Source organism: Phocoena phocoena, chromosome 17 (genome assembly GCF_963924675.1).
Source record: "Phocoena phocoena chromosome 17, mPhoPho1.1, whole genome shotgun sequence".
Lineage (NCBI taxonomy): Eukaryota > Metazoa > Chordata > Mammalia > Artiodactyla > Phocoenidae > Phocoena > Phocoena phocoena.
The window spans coordinates 41,724,727-41,743,060 of NC_089235.1; the positions used below are offsets into that span (position 1 = coordinate 41,724,727).

The 18,334-nt window shown below is 43.6% G+C and overlaps 1 protein-coding gene across 1 annotated transcript in view; it reads left to right on the forward strand.

Annotated features, from left to right (window-relative positions):
• Positions 1–1,250: 1,250 nt before the first annotated feature.
• SDC2 (syndecan 2) overlaps positions 1,251–18,334 on the forward strand; it is a 119,981-nt gene continuing 102,897 nt past the window's right edge. Inside the window, exon 1 of the mRNA XM_065895227.1 lies at positions 1,251–1,765. Coding sequence (XP_065751299.1) covers positions 1,706–1,765 — 60 coding nt within the window. The 5' untranslated portion in view covers positions 1,251–1,705. The remainder of the gene's footprint in view (positions 1,766–18,334) is intronic.

Here is an 18,334-nt window from a genome sequence, read left to right on the forward strand (position 1 = left end):
ATAGATTGAGTTTTAGATGAAAGTTTATCCAAGAAATATTTATTGTGTATCTTTATGCAGTCAGAATGAGAATACAGTGGTGAACAAGACAGAAAGATCCCTGGTTTCCTAGAGTGGGCATTCTAGGAGCAGAATGGCTCCATAGAATTATCTACTTCAGAAGTCAGAGAGAAAAATCGTGCTAGAAACTGGAAGGGAGTATGCATTTGCCGTGTTCTGTAGTGTACTATAGACACAGAATTGAAAAAAAAAGATTTCACAGGAAAATATTTCAGGTCGATTACTTCCATTCAGGAAATACATGCTCATTATTTTCTTCAAACTTGAAATTACTTTTTCCTTTGAAGTTCTCTTAAATCTGTTATTATTCAGGATCTCTATCCAATTTCTCATCAAATTGCCCTATTTGTAGCTTCCGAACGTTAACACCTCGATGCTGAAATGGAGCCTATAAAATGCGTTAGGGGCTTAAACTGTGTGTGAGGCAAAAATGGTATTTAAGCCCTTAATGAAATTCTGAGCTTTGGAAAGTGTCGCATTTTGGGTTTATGGGAGTCTTTTTTTACTTCCTTTTTTTTGGGGGGGTGGGGTGGGGTTAGGGAGGGTGGGAAATACTCAATACACATTTAATATATTTATTGTCTTCTTTTTTAAAATACAATTTTCATGAACTAGCCATTTTATGAAAATTTCACATTGCTTGACGGCATCTGTAAACTTCGTGTGTGTGTTTTTCCAACTCTCAAAGCAGTTTCTTCGTACTGGTCTGATTCTCACAGGCATTAAAGCTAAACATGTCTCTCGTCGCTTCACCGATCTTTCTCCAGAAAAGTGAAAGTGAAGAGAAAAGAAAATAGAGAAAAAAGGAGCACGGAGGAGGAGAGAGAAAAAGGTGGGGAGAGAGTTGGGGGGAGGGGGTGTAAGGGAGTCAGAAAATGAAGGAATACTAGAGCACTGGAGCACAGACTGCGGACGCGCAGACCCAGAGCAGCCACAGCGCGGAGCTGCTGGTGGCCACTGGCCCCCGGAGCTGCCAATCCGGGCGTAATCCTGTAGGAATTTCTCCCGGGTTTAGCTGGGAGTCACACTGCCGCCTCCTCTCCTCGAGACGCCGGGAGAAGCCCGGAGAAGCGGGCTCCGGAGGGAGGCTGGGAGCGGTAGGAGAAGAGGAGGAGGAGAAAGGGAGGAGGACCCTGGGAGGGAGGCGGCGGCGCGGGAGGAGGAGGGGCGCAGCCGCTGAGCCACTAGCTCCGCTCCGACGCGCTTGTCTCCAGATACTCCGGGAGCTCCAGCCGCGCGGATCAGGCGCTCCCACCGCTCTGTACCCAAACTTCAGCTGCAGCTACATTCCAGGGCACCTAATTTATTCCTCAAAAATCAGAAACGGAGCCGCGACACGGAGAAGGAGTCCGCGGAGGAGTACAACAACAGCAGAGCAAGAAGAGCTCCACAGAGCTGCCTCACCGGAGCAACAGCTAGGCATCGGTTGTGTAGGAACCAACAAGTGAGAAGGCGCCGCGTTCCCGGGGCGCAGCCGCAGGCGCAGCAGGAGGAAGCGAGAGCCCGGAGCCCGAGCTCCCGAGCCCGAGCCGCGGTCGCTGCGGCTGCTCTGCCCCGGTCCTTCTGCGCAGGCGGCGCTGGGCGAGAGACTTCGTTTTTCCCTCGTTGTAAAGCGGTGGCTGGGAGCAGCCGGGCCCCGGGGAATATGCGGCGCGCTTGGATCCTGCTCACCTTGGGCTTGGTGGCCTGCGTGTCGGCGGAGTCGGTGAGTGGGCCAGGCTGGGGACGCGCGCGCCGTTTAGGGTGCAGAGACCGAGCAGAGTCCGCAGAGCCCGTGGGGAATCGGGGAGCGCCACCTGGGGGATGCCCCCCACTCCCAGACGTGCCCCTCGGCCCCCGGGGATCTGCTGGGACAAATGAGCTCGCTCCTCTACTCCTCTCCCCCTTCGCTTCCCGCAGAAAAGCGCCGCTCGCTGGAGTTGTCCCGAGGTTCCCCGGGATGAGGGCAAGAGTACTGCAGTTTTGTCGAACCGCAGAGGCCCCTGAAGTCACTCCCAACTTCTTCGCAGTCGGAGGGTCTTGCTTCGTGGCCGGGAAGGACCGATGGGGAAGGGTGGCCGGAGAGAGGAAGCCCGGATAGGGCTGCGAGGGAACTGGTCCCCTCCGCGCGCTCCCCGAGACCCGGAGACGCCCTGGAAACTTTGGGGTCCCTTCTCCTGCACACCATCCCCCCCCACCCAACCCCCACGCCAGCTTTCCTACTCGATTGAATGCAGGTTCTGGGGAGATGGGGCTCAGTTTTAAGAAACCCTTGAGTGTCCGGAGAGGAAAGTTTGCAAAAAGTTCTTTTGTTTGATGTTCCTCTGGCTGGGGCAAGGGAGCACACACTACGTGGAAACGCTACCGCGGAGGGCAGTCCTCGGTCCCGCGGTGGGTGAGCGGAACGCGCCCGAAAATGCCGGGGTGCGGGCCGCTAGACTCCCGGTGGTGCGGCGACCCGTGCTTCCTGCGGGGCGGGGGGCAGCTCGCGGGCCCTTAGGGACAGGAGGGCATTTCAGTATGGATTGCACTCGAGTGCAGCAGCGGGGCGAGGCGGGGTACTGTGACACTGTGATCGGCCTCGGGTCGATCGGCCTCGGGTCGCCCGGCCGCTCGGAGACCGAGGCTTCCATCCCGCCATGCTTGCTTGGGACCCGGCGGGAGTACCCCGAGGCCCGGAGGAGTCTCTTCTCTGGCGGGGGCCGGCTGCGGGCACCCAGCCTCCCTCCCCGGCCTCGGCCGTGGGAACTCGGTTTCTCCTCCTCTGGGTCGCGTTTCGGGGGGTTGGAGCTTGTTTCCCTAAGACGCCCAATGAGCGCCCTCTAAAGAGAACTGCCTCCTGGGCTTTCACTTGTGCTTGGCGGCCCCTACCTGGGCGCCCTGAGCTTTGTCCGCGATCCCGTCTGCAGCCTCAGTGCGGTCCGGGGCCTCGGTTAGCGAGTGCAGCTGTTTCTGTCCCTTCCAGTTCCCCATATCTCTTCCCTTTGCCACCGAATAACTTGTCCATTTCTAATAAACTGAACCGCCTCTTCGAAGACAAATAATGTCATCTTTAGAGGTGGTTTTGTGAGATTTTCCTCCTCTCCTTTGGCGTGTTATTTCTCCCTTCTCCCCCCACCCCAGCCCACTTTTTTGAGTTGATGCGATTTAGAATTGGGAAACCTCTTTGGCACTCAGCAGCAGATGGGTATTTTTCATCGGTGTGGGAGCCTCTGTGTGTGCTAGCAGGTGCCCAAACGTTAGGCGAGATTGGAGAGCAAGTTAGGATTGTAAACTGAACACAGTAGATGAGAATTTGGGTGCTCCGGCTGTAGAATAGAACTCCGAAACTTATCAGCATTTCTCTTTGGCAAGTGATCGTTTTATCCCTTGGGATTGGTAATCTCCCAGCCAGTTATGAACTTTGGCTCTTTGCACACCGAAAGGGAGAGATTCTCTGTTTATTTCAGAAAAACATTATTGCTCATCTTGTTGCAAAACAGGGCAAAGGGAGAACTCCATCTAAAGATTTTCAGGAGAAGCCTGCCTGCCTAAAAAGCTGTACAGGATTAAGGGGGTCCCTTTTTTGCTGCGTCCTGTTCATAAATTTGCTAGAAAGTGTTGATGTTTGGGGATTCTAGAGGAATAATGTCTCCTTGGAGTTTTGCATAAATCTGACAGCGCTTCTTTTTTTTTTTTAGCATCTTTATTGGAGTATAATTGCCTTACAATGTTGTGTTAGTTTCTGCTGTATGACAAAGTGAATCAGCTATATGTATACGTATATCCCCATATCCCCTCCCTCTTGCGTCTCCCTCCCACCCTCCCTATCCCACCCCTCTAGGTGGACAAAAGCACCGAGCTGATCTCCCTCTGACAGTGCTTCTTAAGGAAGCTTTTTGGCTGAACTATACCTGTCTTCTCTGGTGACACCTCTACCCCCAACTCTGTGCCTTTGGGGTTCTAATATTTCTCATTTCCAACCAGAATTGGATGCTTTCCAAGTGAGCTGTTTCACTGTGGTAGATACTGTTTTCAGTAATCGGAATATCATTCAAAAGGGTGATGAGATATTTTTAAAATGTCAACTTGAAGACTGTAGCAGAGAGTCTTCGTTAGGCAGTGAGTCCATTTTTCTCAATAGAAGCTTTTTCAAGGCCCAGGACATCCAATAGTCCATTTAAATTACTTTGCAGCCTCTGTTTCACATGTAGCAGCATAAATGTATGCGAAGTTGAAAGACTTCACTTTTCAACATTTAGTTATTAGAGTACCTTATTTCCAGTACTTCTAATTTTAATTGGAAAACTGCAACTGTTTTCTGGGAGTTAGAAGTAGTGATCATCTGAGCGTAAAGCCTCTCATTTTTAAAAGGAAAAACATCTCCAGTTAGTGCATTCTTGAGTTTTATACTAAGTTCAAGGGGGGGAAAAAAAAGAGGTTCTCAGCAACCAAGGCTCAAAGCTGTCTGTGGAAAGGAACTTGTGGCCCTGCCTTTCTGGACGCTGGAGACAGCAGGGCGAGCCTGGTCATGGCGGTGCATTTATACCTCCCACCGGCATGCGAGAGGAAAGACTGACAGAGTGTGGCAGTAGTGATATGCTGCTGCTTTTCTATCAATTTTTTACATGACTGTTTATCTTCAGAAATAATACATCGCAGACTGCCATAAACACGTAATTTGAACTGGACGTATGTTTAAGAAAAGGAAGCGTTTTGAACTAGTGGAATGTTTTGCACATGCTTAGATGTGTGTAAATTAAAAGAAACTGTCAAGTCATTTGGACCCATGCATTACGTCTCAGTGTATTATGAAAGGCAGGCATCGGAAAGCTTGCATTTGAAGGAAAAATTAAATTGGAACCATATAACCTTTTGCAGTTCTTTAAAAAAAATACATTTTGGCTGCTCTAGTAATCTGGCAAATCGTACTTGCTAGGGAATCTTAGAGAAATAAGGGCTCTTTCTCTGTTAGTTGGATATTAGCAATAGGTAGATGTCACTTGAGAAGGAAAGATCTTATTAAGGCCAGGCTTGTGGAAGATGGGCATACAGAGGAATTTGGGTACACGCTCCAACTCCTGCTTCTGGGACCTGGAACGTATAATTTTGAAGGTGCTTGCCATTTGAGGAACTGTGGAATATGATTACACACAAGGCACCTTGGATAATCATTAGTTTGGAAGGGATTTCAAAAGATCATCTAGTTTTTTACCTGCGTAGAACTAGTTCTCAAGTCTCCTAGAAGCCCCCAGAGACCTGACCTGCCAGCTTCAGGGGGCCCTGAGTCTCCTCAGGTTGGCAAAGCCTGAGGCTGACCAAGCCACACAGAGCCCGGCCAGCTCTGTCAGTTCAGGTTTACAGGGAGTCCGGTGGCTTAACGCCACAGTGCTATCGGCATGTCAGCTGGCAGTGATCTCAGGTCATGTGAAGAATGTCATCTGAGTTTAGATTCTCACGAGATTGTCTCTCCTCCTTTGCCAAAAATCAACCCAAAAGATCTTGCCCATCGTTTTTTTCTTCCCAAGACAGAAGACCTGCTGTTCATGTCACTGTCGAGGGTACATTCCGGTATTTCAAAACCACCTAATTCTTTCATGCACCAGAAGCCAAAATAAAGTTTTAGAGAAAAGCAAGAAGTAATGAAGGAGAGCTTTCGCTGAAAACAAGCTACTCTTTTTTAGTCACCTCTGCCAGTACCATCATCTTAATTCTAGATTTGAATCGGATTTGAATCCTGAAGTCCAGTCCTTGACCCGTTCATCTTTGTTGACTTTCATGACCAGTTGGCCACTATATGTACCTACATGTTGTTCAGTCCATGATATTTATTCAGCATCTATTGTACTAAGTGCTCAGGATAAAGGCGTAATCAATCCAGGCAGCCAGGAAGTGTTCCCCTTCAGGTTTTTCTTTGTTGGCACCTTGCCAGCACGTGCCCCATGTCAACAGCCTTCCCATTGCCCTTCCTGGCCCAGATGCTCACCTGCTGTTTGATTTACCCTGTACCGCTTGGATTGTGTTTTCTTGTTATCATGGTGTGGAGTCTAAATACCTCTGCCAGATTTATATGATGCTCCAGAATATCGCTCCTTCCTAGTTAGTCTCACCCCCCTGCCCCCATCCCTCTCCATCACGTCTCCTCGCCCTCGCCCACTCATCTCACTTTTGTGAACGCTCCCTGGACATAGCCACCTCTTCAGTGTTTCTCCTTTTAAATTCTGTTGATTCAGATCCAAGCTCCAGACAGCCTTTCACGACTGATCTAGCCATTGTTTTTCTCTTTCTGTAAATAGTAAGGCAGGCTGACAATCAGAATCAATGTAAGTATGTAAAAATAGAGCTTTCTAACAATCAGAAGCCTAAAGGGGGTCGGGGGATTTGTATTTTTATAAAGCATCTCAGATGATGCTAATGAATTAGCTACATTTGGGAACCACTGGTCTAGTCACACACTTTACCCCTTCTACGTGCTATTTCGTGTTAGTCCTGGGGCTCCCAGGGATAAGAAGCTTTGTGACCCTGAGGGACCAGCGTAGAGATAAAGGGTTTGGGTGGGGGAGATGTTGGTACTTTGCCGCTTTACTCCGTGTTAGGACTTGGACAAGATACTGACACCTAGAGTCACTTAAAAAAATACATATGTGCGTGTGCATGTAAATTGCGCCTGAGAATGCCTTTATAACAGGGTTGTTGAGAGGCTAAAATGAGGGAGCATGGGAGTGGTACCTGAGGCACAGAAAGTAAGTGTTGTTTTTTTTCCTTCTTCTTTCTTGGGCTGTTTTCTTGACTCTGAAATGAGAGAGCCATATATGATATTCTTGAGGCCCCTTAGCCCTCTGATGTTTTGGAGATTGGCACTATCTGAGGGGAAGGTCCTTGTTTCCACACCTTTGACCCCTGCAGTAAACACCTGTTGATGCTCCATACTTAAGGGCAGGTGCCCATGGCTGGGGCAGTCAGGGTCAGTTGGTCCTGCTGAAGCTCCCCTTTGCTCTGGCCACTGGGGTCAGCTGAATCTACCAGCTTGGGGGTGGACCTGGGTTAGTTTGCAAGTTTTGACTCTCGACCTCAGTTTCGTCAACATTGTGGTGTTGGAGAATAAAAAGACAAATCCAGTGCCTCCCATCAGTGTACATTCCTGCTTCCTCCCGTGTCCATGTCCTTTGGCTGAGTTGAGATTCTAGCAGGTCGGAAGGAGAGAGTTACAGCGGCATGGCATGCTTAAGTGCCACTGGGTATCTAGAATGAGGTGGCATGGGAGGTCAGGGCATGTTGGGCAGCTGTGAGTAGCAATAGCGAGGATTTTTATTTTGTAAGAGTAGACATGCATGGAAGAATTTCTTCTCTTAGCAATTTGAGATGTGGGTCCTACTATTAAAAATCTCCATTGCATTTTGACGAGCCTGTTTCAGAAGGGCAACATTGGTTTTAACAATAAGGCTAGAGGGGTGATTGCCTCTGAGTAGGAAAGGACACTGTTGAAATAGACTGTGTACATCTGTTTTTCTTGGGTGTCTCAAAGAATTGGTGGGACTAGGAGAAAGTCATTGGAGATTTCCCATTTGAATCAGCAGTGAGGCCAACTGGTACCCCAGTCGATGATGTGAGAGTCAGGTCATGGTGTTGGACTCCAAGCTATAGAAAAATATTATTAAAGACAAGATATGTTTTCACATTTCTCTCCTCTGTTGTTGAACCTGTTCTGTGAAAAATGTCACAAAGATGCAGTAAAATGTGTCCTTTACAAAGCATTTTGATGTTTTCTTATCTTTATACAGGTATATTAAATACCAATAGTACAGATATCTAAGGAATATGTACAATTAATAGAGTTTAGTCTCACGGTAAGAATGACACACGGAGGAAGATATACAAATATTAAAGGAAGATTATATTTTTAAAGTTCTTATCATAAAAAGAGTAAGAGTTAAATATGTATTTTTGTACAATGTATTGTTAAATATAAAGATAGTGAAAATAAATGTACAGTATTGAAGGCAAAAGAGAGGCTTTGCACACATGTAATTAACCATCTTAATCCCTATGGGACCTCAGCTTTCCCATCTACAAAATGATAAAGTGAACTAGAAGAACCTTCTGTCTTTAATATTTATTTTTTTCTATATGCTTCAGGGTATGATTGGAGCAATGTTAAGATTAACCTAATCAATAAGTAATTATTAAGCTCCTGCCAAATACTTACTATTTTATTACTGGAGCAAGGAATTTATTCACATTACAGAAATGTAATGCTACTGGTAAAATGCTGGTGGTAATCAGTTAACTTGAGCTAACTATTCACCATGTACTGGGATTATATACGTTGCTCTGAATATTCATGATCTAATATCTAGCGTTTTCCCATATATCTTCTGATAGAAGCCAATGTAGCAGCAAGAGCGGTTGATGTGATGGAACTCACTTTCATTCTAGAAAGAAGACAACATGACTTGTTGATGTCATCTGGAGGGCTTTTGAAGCATAAGCCACTGAGGGTCTCAGGCTTCTCATTTGGTTTCTGGCCTTGACCTTCATTTCCAGAGAGGGACCTTTAACTGCCTTCCCTTTGGTTCCTTTCTATAGCACCGGAGCCCAGCGTCAGTGCTGTAGAGACCATAGCAAGAGTCTAAATGAGCAGGCAGTATGGTACAGTGGTTCAGAGCCTGGGCACTGGAGTCAAGACTTGCCTGAGTTAGAATCCACTTACTGTGTAAACTTGGGCAAGTTTCTAAACCTCTCTGTGCTCAGTTTTCTCATCTGTAAAATGGAATATCATCAAATAGGTTCTTAGGATTACATGGGACAGAACACACTGGAGCTTTTAACACAGTGGCATCTTCACACTCTGTGTCACATGTTAGTTACTCGCGTTCTGTCTTCTGCTTCCCTAAAGGGTGGGGGCTTGACACTCTATGGGCACATCTGATAAGCTCCAGCCCAGAGGGTGGCCTGGAAACTACACGATTGAGCCTGCGTTTTCATAGCTGGGGTTCTTTCCCTGCCTTGGGGAGGCCTAGCTCTACCTCGAGATACTGGGGACATTTTTGTGTAGATATACTGGGAGATACTGTGGGTTTGGTTCCAGACCACCACAAAAAAGCAAAGATTGCAATAAAGCGAATATCACAATAAAGTGAGCCACATGAGTTTTTTGGTTTCCCAGTGCATATAAAAGTATGTTTATACTGTACTGTATTCTGTTAAATGTAGTGTGTTGTGTCTAAAAAAATCAGTGTACATTATCGTAATTAAAAAATATTTTATTGCTAAAAATGCTAACCATCATGTGAGCCTTCAGCGAATTGTAATCTTTTTGCCAGTGGAGGGTCTTGCCTTGGATGTTGGTGGCTGCTGACTGATCAGGGTGGTGGTTACTGAAGGCCGGGGTGGCTGTGGTTTCTTAAAACACGACAACAGTGAAGTTTGCTGCATAGGTTGACTCTTCCTTTCATGATTTCTCCGTAGAATTTGGTGCTGTATGATAATTTTACCCACAGTAGAACTTCTTTCAAAACTGGAGTCAATCCTGTCATACCCTGGTGCTGCTGTATCAGCTTGGTTTATGTCATATTCTAAATCCTTTGTTGTCATTTCAACGCTCTTCACCAGGAGTAGATTCCATCTCAAGAAACCACTTTCGTTGCTCATCCGTAAGAAGCAACTCCCCATCCGTTCACGTTTTATCATGAGAGGGCAGCAATTCACTCATATCGTCAGGTCCCACTTCTAATTCTAGTTCCCTTGCTCTTTCCACCACATGTGTAATTACTTCCTCCACTGAAGTCTTGAGCCCCTCAAAGTCATCCCCTCAAAGGGTTGGAATCAGCTTCTTCCAAACTCCTGTGAATGTTGATATTTTAACAGATGTTCTTAATGGCATCTAGAATGGTGAATCCATTCCAGAAGGTCTTCAATTTGCTTTGTCCAGATCCATCAGAGGAATCACTGTCTATGGCCCTACAAAATGTGTTTTTTTAAATAGTAAGACATGAAAGTTGAAATGATCCGTGGGCTGCAAAATGGATGTTGTGCTTGTAGGCATGAAAACAACATTACTGTCTTTGTACATCTTCATCAGAGCTCTTGGGTGACCAGGTGCATTGTCAATGAACAATAATATTTTGAAAGGAATCTTTTTTTTTCTGAGCAGTAGGTCTCAACAGTGGGCTTAAGATTAAGTAAACCATGTTGTCAACAGATGCGCTGTCATCCAGGCTTTGTGGTTCCATTTGCAGAGCACAGGCAGAATAGATTTAACATAATTCTTAAGGGCCGTAAAATTTTCTGAATGGTAGATGAGCATTGGCTTCAGCTTTGAGTCACCAGCTGCATTAACTCCTAACAAGGGAGTCAGCCTATCCTTTGAAACTTTGAAACGAGGCACTGACTTCTCCTCTGTAGCTGTGAGAGTCCCAGATGGCATCTTCTTCCAATAGAAGGCTGTTTCATCTACATGGAAAATCTGTTGTTTAGTGTAGCCACCTTCATGAATTATCTCGGTTAGACCTTCTGGATAACTTGCTGCAGCTTCTACATCAGCACCTGCCGCTTCACCTTGTGCTTTTACGTTACGGAGACAGCTTCTTTTCTTAAACCTCATGAACCAACCTCTGCTAGCTTCAAACTTTTCTTCTGTGGCTTCCTCACCTTTCTCAGCCTTCATAGACTTGAAGAGAGTCAGGGCCTTGCCCTGGATTAAGCTTTGGCTTAAGGGAATGTTGTGTCTGGTTTGGCCTTCTAACCAGACCATTAAACTTTCTCCATATCAGCAATAAGGCTGTTTTGCTTTGTTATCATTTGTGTATTCACCTGAGTAGCACTTTCATTTCCTTTAAGAACTTTTTCTTTGCTTTCACAGCTTGGCTAACTGTTTGGCACAAGAGGCCTAGCTTTTGGCCTCTCTTGGCTTTTGAGATGCCTTCCTCACTAAGCTTAATCATGTCTAGCCTTTGATTTAAAGTGAGAGACTCTTTCTTTCACTTGAACATGTAGAGGCCACTGTAGGGTTATTAATTGGCCTAATTTCTATATTGTTGTATCTCAGGGAATAGGGGGGCCCGAGGAGAGGGAGAGAGATGGGGAACTTCTCCGTGGAGCAGTCAGAATACATCCAACAGTTATTAAGTTTGTTGTTTTATATGGCCGAGGCTCGTCCCCAAAACAATTACAACGGTAACATCGAAGATCACTGATCACAGATCACCATAACAAATATATTACTAATGAAAATGTTTGAATATTGTGAGAATTACCAAAATGTGACACAGAGACACGAAGTGAGCAAAAGCTGGTGGAAAACTGGCGCTGATAGACTTGCGAGACGCAGGGTTGCTGCAAACCTTTAATTTAAAAAAAAATGCTGTATCTTTGAAGCACAATAAAACAAAGTATGCCTGTACTCACCCTTTTCTCTAAATGTGGGTTGATGTGAGAGAATATGTCATTGATTATTTCTGGCCCATGAAAAGTTTCTCCAGTAATTTTATCTTTACAAATCTCTCCAAAGGAAATAATCGTAGCTGGGTAAATGTATTTATTGAAGCTTTACTTATAATAGTTAAAAAAATGGAAACAACCTACGTGTATAATACTAGAGGAATGGTTAAATAAAAGATTCTAAATTATACATTAATTATCATACAACCATTAAAAATATATTGGAAGAATGTTTATAACTTGGAAACTGTTTTTATAATAGAAAAAAAGTCAGATATAAAACTATGTATAGACAACATTGTAAATCAATGATACTTTAATAAAAAAACTATGTATAGTAAAACCCTGGTTATATTGAATAAATTTAAATATATCTACACATATATGTATATACTATGTATTTATGTATCCACAAACCTGTGCATTGATGAAATTGCATAGAACTAAATACACACAGACACAAACACAAATGAGTACAGGGAAAAGTGGGGAAAACTGGGGCTTCCCTGGTGGCGCAGTGGTTGAGAGTCCACCTGCCGATACAGGGGACACGGGTTCGTGCCCCGGTCCGGGAAGATCCCACATGCCGCGGAGCGGCTGGGCCCGTGAGCCACGGCCGCTGAGCCTGCGCGTCCGGAGCCTGTGCTCCGCAACGGGAGAGGCCACAACAGTGAGAGGCCTGCGTACTGCAAAAAAACCCAAGTAAACAAAAAAAAAAAACTGGGGAAATCTGAATAAGATTGGTCAATTGTATCAATGTCAGTGTCCTTGTTTTTATATTTATAAAATGTTACCATTGGGATAAACTGGGTAAAGGGTGCAAGAGAAGTCTCTGTGTTATTTCTTACAACTGCATGTGAATCTACAATTATCTCAACAAAAAATTCCATTAAAAAAATGGCACCAGGGGACTTCCCTAGCAGTCCAGTGGTTGAGACTTCGCCTTCCAATGCAGGGGGTGCGAGTTCGATCCCTGGTCAGGGAGCTAAGATACCACATGCCTCACGGCCAAAAAAGCCAAAACAGAAACAATATTGTAACAAAAATTCAATAAAGGCTTTAAAAAAAATTGTCCACATAAAAAAAAAAAAAAAAGAAAAAAAACCTTAAGAAAATGGCACCAGACCTAGATGGTTTTACAAATAAGTTTTGCTGATCCTTCAAGGAACAGATACTTGTTCCAAAGCTTAGAGAATGACAGAAGATTTCATGAGGCTGGCATTATTCTGTGTCAAAACCAGACAAGGAAAGCACAAGAAAACAAATCTTTAGGCCAGTTTCACTTGTGATCATAGATGCCAAATTTTTATTTTATTTATTTACTTTTTAAACACCTTTATTGGAGTATAATTGCTTTACAATGGTGTGTTAGTTTCTGCTTTATAACAAAGTGAATCAGCTATACATATACATATATCCCCATATCTCTTCCCCCTTGCGTCTCCCTCCCACCCTCCCTATCCCACAATTTTAAATAGAATGTTATCAAACCGAGTACAGCAGCTTATTAAAAGAATAATGATGAGTTCAAGTAGGGTTTATCCAAGGAATGCTTTAGCATCAGAAAGCAATGCAGTTATTAACAGTTTAAGGGAGATAACAGTATGGTCATCTCAACAGATTCAGAAAAGCATCTGATAAAAATTTACAAAACTGTTAGTATAAAGGTCTAATATCTGGTTAACTGAAGGCTTACTGTATTAGGGTTAGTACATCTGTGCTGAAGACTCAATACATTTGACATGTTTAGGAACCAAAAAGCCACTGTGTACTGAGTTGTTAGGCAACAGTCTCTGCATTGATGACAGGTGTGTGACAGTGCAGTAAATTATGGGTCATAACATAGATAGATCCTAATTCACATTAAGTTGTAGTTCTAGCGTTGTCATGTTTCACTTGTGTGCCCTCCCAAATTAAGTTGTTTCACTTGTGTGCCCTCCCACATTAAGTTGTAGTTCTAGCGTTGTCATGTTTCACTTGTGTGCCCTCCCAAATTAAGATAACACAGGAGATGATATTGAAGGGTATGATGGGCATGTGGGATCTTCCAGGACCGGGGGCGCGAACCCGCGTCCCCTGGATCGGCAGGCGGACTCTCAACCACTGCGCCACTAGGGAAGCCCACCAAGGGACATATATTTTCACACATTTATGACCAGTTTATTTTTCCCCAAGCAGGGTGTGATGCTGAATTATATTTTTTCTTTCCTGCATCATCCGTTTCCTGGATTACATTCAAGTAAAGCTCAAAATAGACTTGCATACGGGTTGGAAATTTAGTTGAGATTTGAAAAATCTAACATAGAACTTGGGATTATAATTGTAAAATGCTTAAAGGAGGTCTTATAAACACTGATTTATCTGTTAGGTTTACTAATGAATTAAAATCTTAACTTCATTTATGTCTCACCTCTGAACTCATTTAGATAAGAGTGCAGAGTATTTTGGTTTGAGTATTTTGTTTATTTTTGAGTTGATTCGATTTTGTAATTGTCCTGATTAGTTATTGGATGAAGTTTTATATCTGGTAAGTCAGTTAATAGTTAACTCATGTTACTGCACATCAAACAAGGGCAAAGCTCTTGCTTGTCTTGCAGATTAAAAAGAAATGACATGATACCTACCTTCAAGCAACTATTATCTACCTTTTGATTGTTTAGGGTAATTGCACCTGGGTTGAGCCCATATTTAACATATGCATTCTTTGTAAACTATGGATCAGTTTGTTTTTATCTGAATCTAGTTAAATGTATCTAGCAATCAAAACTGCACAAGAACTACAGTTGAGAAGGATAAGAAGAACCCCTTGTAGAAGAGAAGTTACTACTTTCCTAGAAAAAAGCCTTCCCTGAAGTGGCACAGTGTGCTAGAGAGAAACCAGAATTAGACACTGGATTTTCATACTTTTTAGTTTTCCTTCACCTGCTCTGCAAGCAAAGACTTCCGAATATTAAAATGTACAAAAGACACAAAGAGCAAGAAATTGTTTAGAACCTGTATAGGCTATTGATATTTATATCACGGGAGAAAGAAATCTTACATTTCATTCAGTTTAATTCTCCATACTTTATAAGCTTTGGACTCTTAAAGGGGAGAGCTAGACCTTATACTATGTGTTCAGTTGATCAGATAGTCTTAGCTGTTGAAAGAAAGAGGTATACAAGTGTTGGGATGATTTTCACCATGTTCTTTTGGATTCTGCCTTTTCAGTATGTAACAATGGGTTTTGGAGCTAGAATTGACTTGTCCAAGATCACATAGTTAGTTAGTGGTGGAGTTACACGTTGGGCCCAGGCTATCTGATTTGTTGCTGTTTTCTTCTTACCATAACACATTCCCTTTTCGGCTCCGTCCTCTCCCTTATTCCCTACACTAATGATTAGCACCTAATACCCTTACTTCTGCCACATGTTTGATAAAGAAATGAAATTCCAAGTGGAACATACATTATATGTTATATACTCTGCATCGGTGTGTTTTGCGCAAAATGAATATTTAAAGTGATGTTGAGATAATTTCAGAATTTCCAGCAAAAGATGTGCTCTGCTAACTTCTTTATTGTCTGTGCACCTGTTGGCTGATTAGGGGAGGAGGCCTGAGAGCACTAGGATCTGGAAGACCCAGAGAGAGAGAGAGACTGAAGTCCAGTTGATTTGTAAATCTTGGGAAGATTGTGGAGACTTGCAGGCAGAAAAGGAGAAAAACTTCATGGAGATAAGAATCAAAACTGGAAGCGAAATCCTCATGAATTACTACCACATTTTATGTAGGTAGCAAACTGCTGTTGTAGGTTGAGGGGAGAAGAACATTCTTTGGGTTTTTATACTAAAATTATGTCAGAGCCTTCAGGGAAAAATGTCTATGGAACTGAGGGCCCACGTAGAAGCACTTTTTGCCAGCACTGGATAATCTTCTAACATTTTTCTCTTGAGTACTGACGTCAATCTTAGTGTAATAACATGAATATATTTGAGTCCTACTTTTTCAGAAAATAAGTCTGTGGGATGATATTTTTAAGAATTGAATTTTGTTAAAAGACAATAACATGAGAAATTACTACAGTGATCTCCTACTGTGTGCTTAGAACTATGGTAGGTGTTTCCCATTTATTGCCTATAATTGTCTCACAACTGCTAGGCGGTATTACTTGCCATGGCTGTACTTTAGGTGACAGAGCAGAAGTCGGATCCTCAGTTTTTCTAGCTTTAAATAGCCCTGGCTTGATACTGTAGTCTTTCAAGAGAGCAGTGAGAGTGTTTAAATGTATAATCACTTTTTAAAGCAATCTGATGGGTGCAGCCCCCGTTAGTGATGGGTCAGACCCTTCATTTGCATTGTTGGGCTAATATTCTAGGTCACACATTTCCTGATTTCTTTACCAACATTTAGCATCTTACCTCAAAGGCTTCTCTCCCCAAGCTTCTGTCTATGGAGAGAATGGGAGAACTGAGTGTAGAATGAATAGGAATCTCTTTAAATACCACATCTGCTTGTGTCTGGCTGTAGGGCTTTCAGCAGGTTACTTAGTCTCTCTGGGCCTCAGTTTTCTCATCTGTGGAAAGAAGACAAGTCACAGTAGCAGCTCATCGAGATGCTATGAGGATTAGAGTTCCTGCACGTCAAGCATTTAGGAGAGCGCCTGGTGTAGAATAGGCACTAGCTCCTGCTGATGCTAATTGAAATGGATGGCTAATTAGGTGTGCTGATCAAAGAAGAAAGCACCCTCTTTTGAGGTTTTGAAACTGAGACAGAAAAGAATGATGGTGCCACTGACCAGATGGGAAAGACAAAAGGAGAGGCTGAATTTTTTTCTTTTTCTTTGTACCTGTTGTTTTTTGGTGAAAAGAGGTGGTGTTTTACCTCCTCAGCTCTTGTTCTCATCTGGAGAGTGAAGAGCAGGTTCTAGGTCAGTGGTTCTCAGCTTTTCCTGCACATTCAACTCATTCAGGGAGCTTTTCAAAGCTCTCTGTACCTGAGCCCCACCCAGAACCAATTAAACCAGAATCTCTGGGGATGGGGCCCAGCCAGCTGGAAAGCTCCCCAGGTGATTCTAACTTTTAGAAGATTTGAGAAGAGAGCTGTTTTGGGTGCTTTTGTCATCTCCTCCAGCTCCGGAGGAAGTCGGGCACTCAAGATTTTGTCTTCTTAAACCATGCCCTCCACTGCCTGTGACCCAGCCACGTGGAATACAGTGGCTTCCCGGCACAGTCTAAGCTGTGTAGAATTGGGAAGTGCTCGCTCCATCTGAGCTTTTTCCTCTTCTACCCTTCTCTTCAACATCTCTTTCTCTTGGGTTATACTCTTCTGATAATTATGTTGGTGGATTAGGATGCCATTTGAGAGGTCTTTAGACAGAAGATTATACGTGTATAGATGAAATTCATCTAAGGATGTCTTTAAAAATTTGAAATATTTCCCTTGCCTTTTGAAAACTCTGCTTGGTGGAACAAAGGATGCCTGTCCTCTTGGCCTGGTTGCAGAAAAGCATGTTGGGTCAGCTTATTAGATTTGCCTGAGTTCACGCTTTGAGCAGAGAGATGGTGTGTTTTACTGATTGAAAATGTATTCTAGGGCTTGTCTGAATGTACTGGTCATGTATAAGCCGAGCACACGTGTCTTAATGATGGCCCTCTTATTGTAACTGCACTTCAGCTACGTGAACCTGGTTCAAGTTGAATTAATTCCATGGAAATAGACTGTTTCCGGTTGGAGTTGGGAAGAGAGAGTGCTTTAGGCTGTCCTGTGAATAAGACATCTGAGTTGTCTTTAGTTCTTTCTTAAGTAGAAAAGCAGCAGCCCATTATCTAATCTATTCATAGTTTACTTTGTTCAGATATCTAATTTGGGAGCATGTTTGCCCTCACTCAACTCTGAACACAATTTTCCATCCCTTGAATAAAAGAGGATCTCTTTAACTGACTCAGGGGGAAAAAAACCTTGTTTAAGAATGCTGGAGTTCTCAAAGCTTTTAAAAACAGCTCTGCAGGATAACATTAAAATGCTGACCCTTTCGAAACTACCACTCAACATGTATCTGTCCTACAATACAGATGGAAGAAGTATTATTCTGAGCAAGCTGTGAAAGGGAGCCATTTGCTATGATTCATAGGCTTTTAAACCCAATGAGTCTATAATATCCAGAAGAAAATGTATCGTTACTGCTTATTATTTTGGCGACAATAGGGTTAAATCTGTCTTTACAAAGTATTAAGCGTGCACAGAGACTAGTCTTAGAAATCAAGGAAGTGGAAATGTGAATTCTACTCCCCTTCCCCAGTATATCCCCTGATAGATGTTCCGGAGAATAAAATTGGCAGATAAAGGCATTTGTTCTCAGTGGAAATTGAGGTCTGTTGCAGGAGTCATTAACTCTAGCTTTGGACGAGCGGTTCTTAAAGTGTGGATGGATCGCGGCATCTTTATCACCTAGGATCTTGTTAGAAATGTGGGTTCTGGGCCATACTCCAGTCCAACCAAATCAGAAATCTGGGGGTGGGGCCCAGCAATCTGAGTTTTTAAAAGCCCTTCGGGTGATTTTTGTGGCATGCTAGAATTTGAGAACTACTGAGAATTGGTTCTCATCCCTGACGGTACAGGCACCACTAAAGGAGGGCCCCTAGTGGTGGGCCCCAGATATCAGTGTTTTTTTTCTTTGAAGCTGCCTTGGTGATTCTACTGTGCAGGCAGGCTTGCAGACCACTGCTTTAGGGCGCTGCTACTCAAAATGTGGGCACTGGACCAGCAGCCTGAGCATCACCTGGGAGCTCATTAGAAATATAAAACCCCAAACCCCATCTGAGACTGCTGACTTCTAATTTGCATTTTAACAAGACTCTCGGTGACTCATAGCCACTTTATAGTTGGTAAAACACTACTT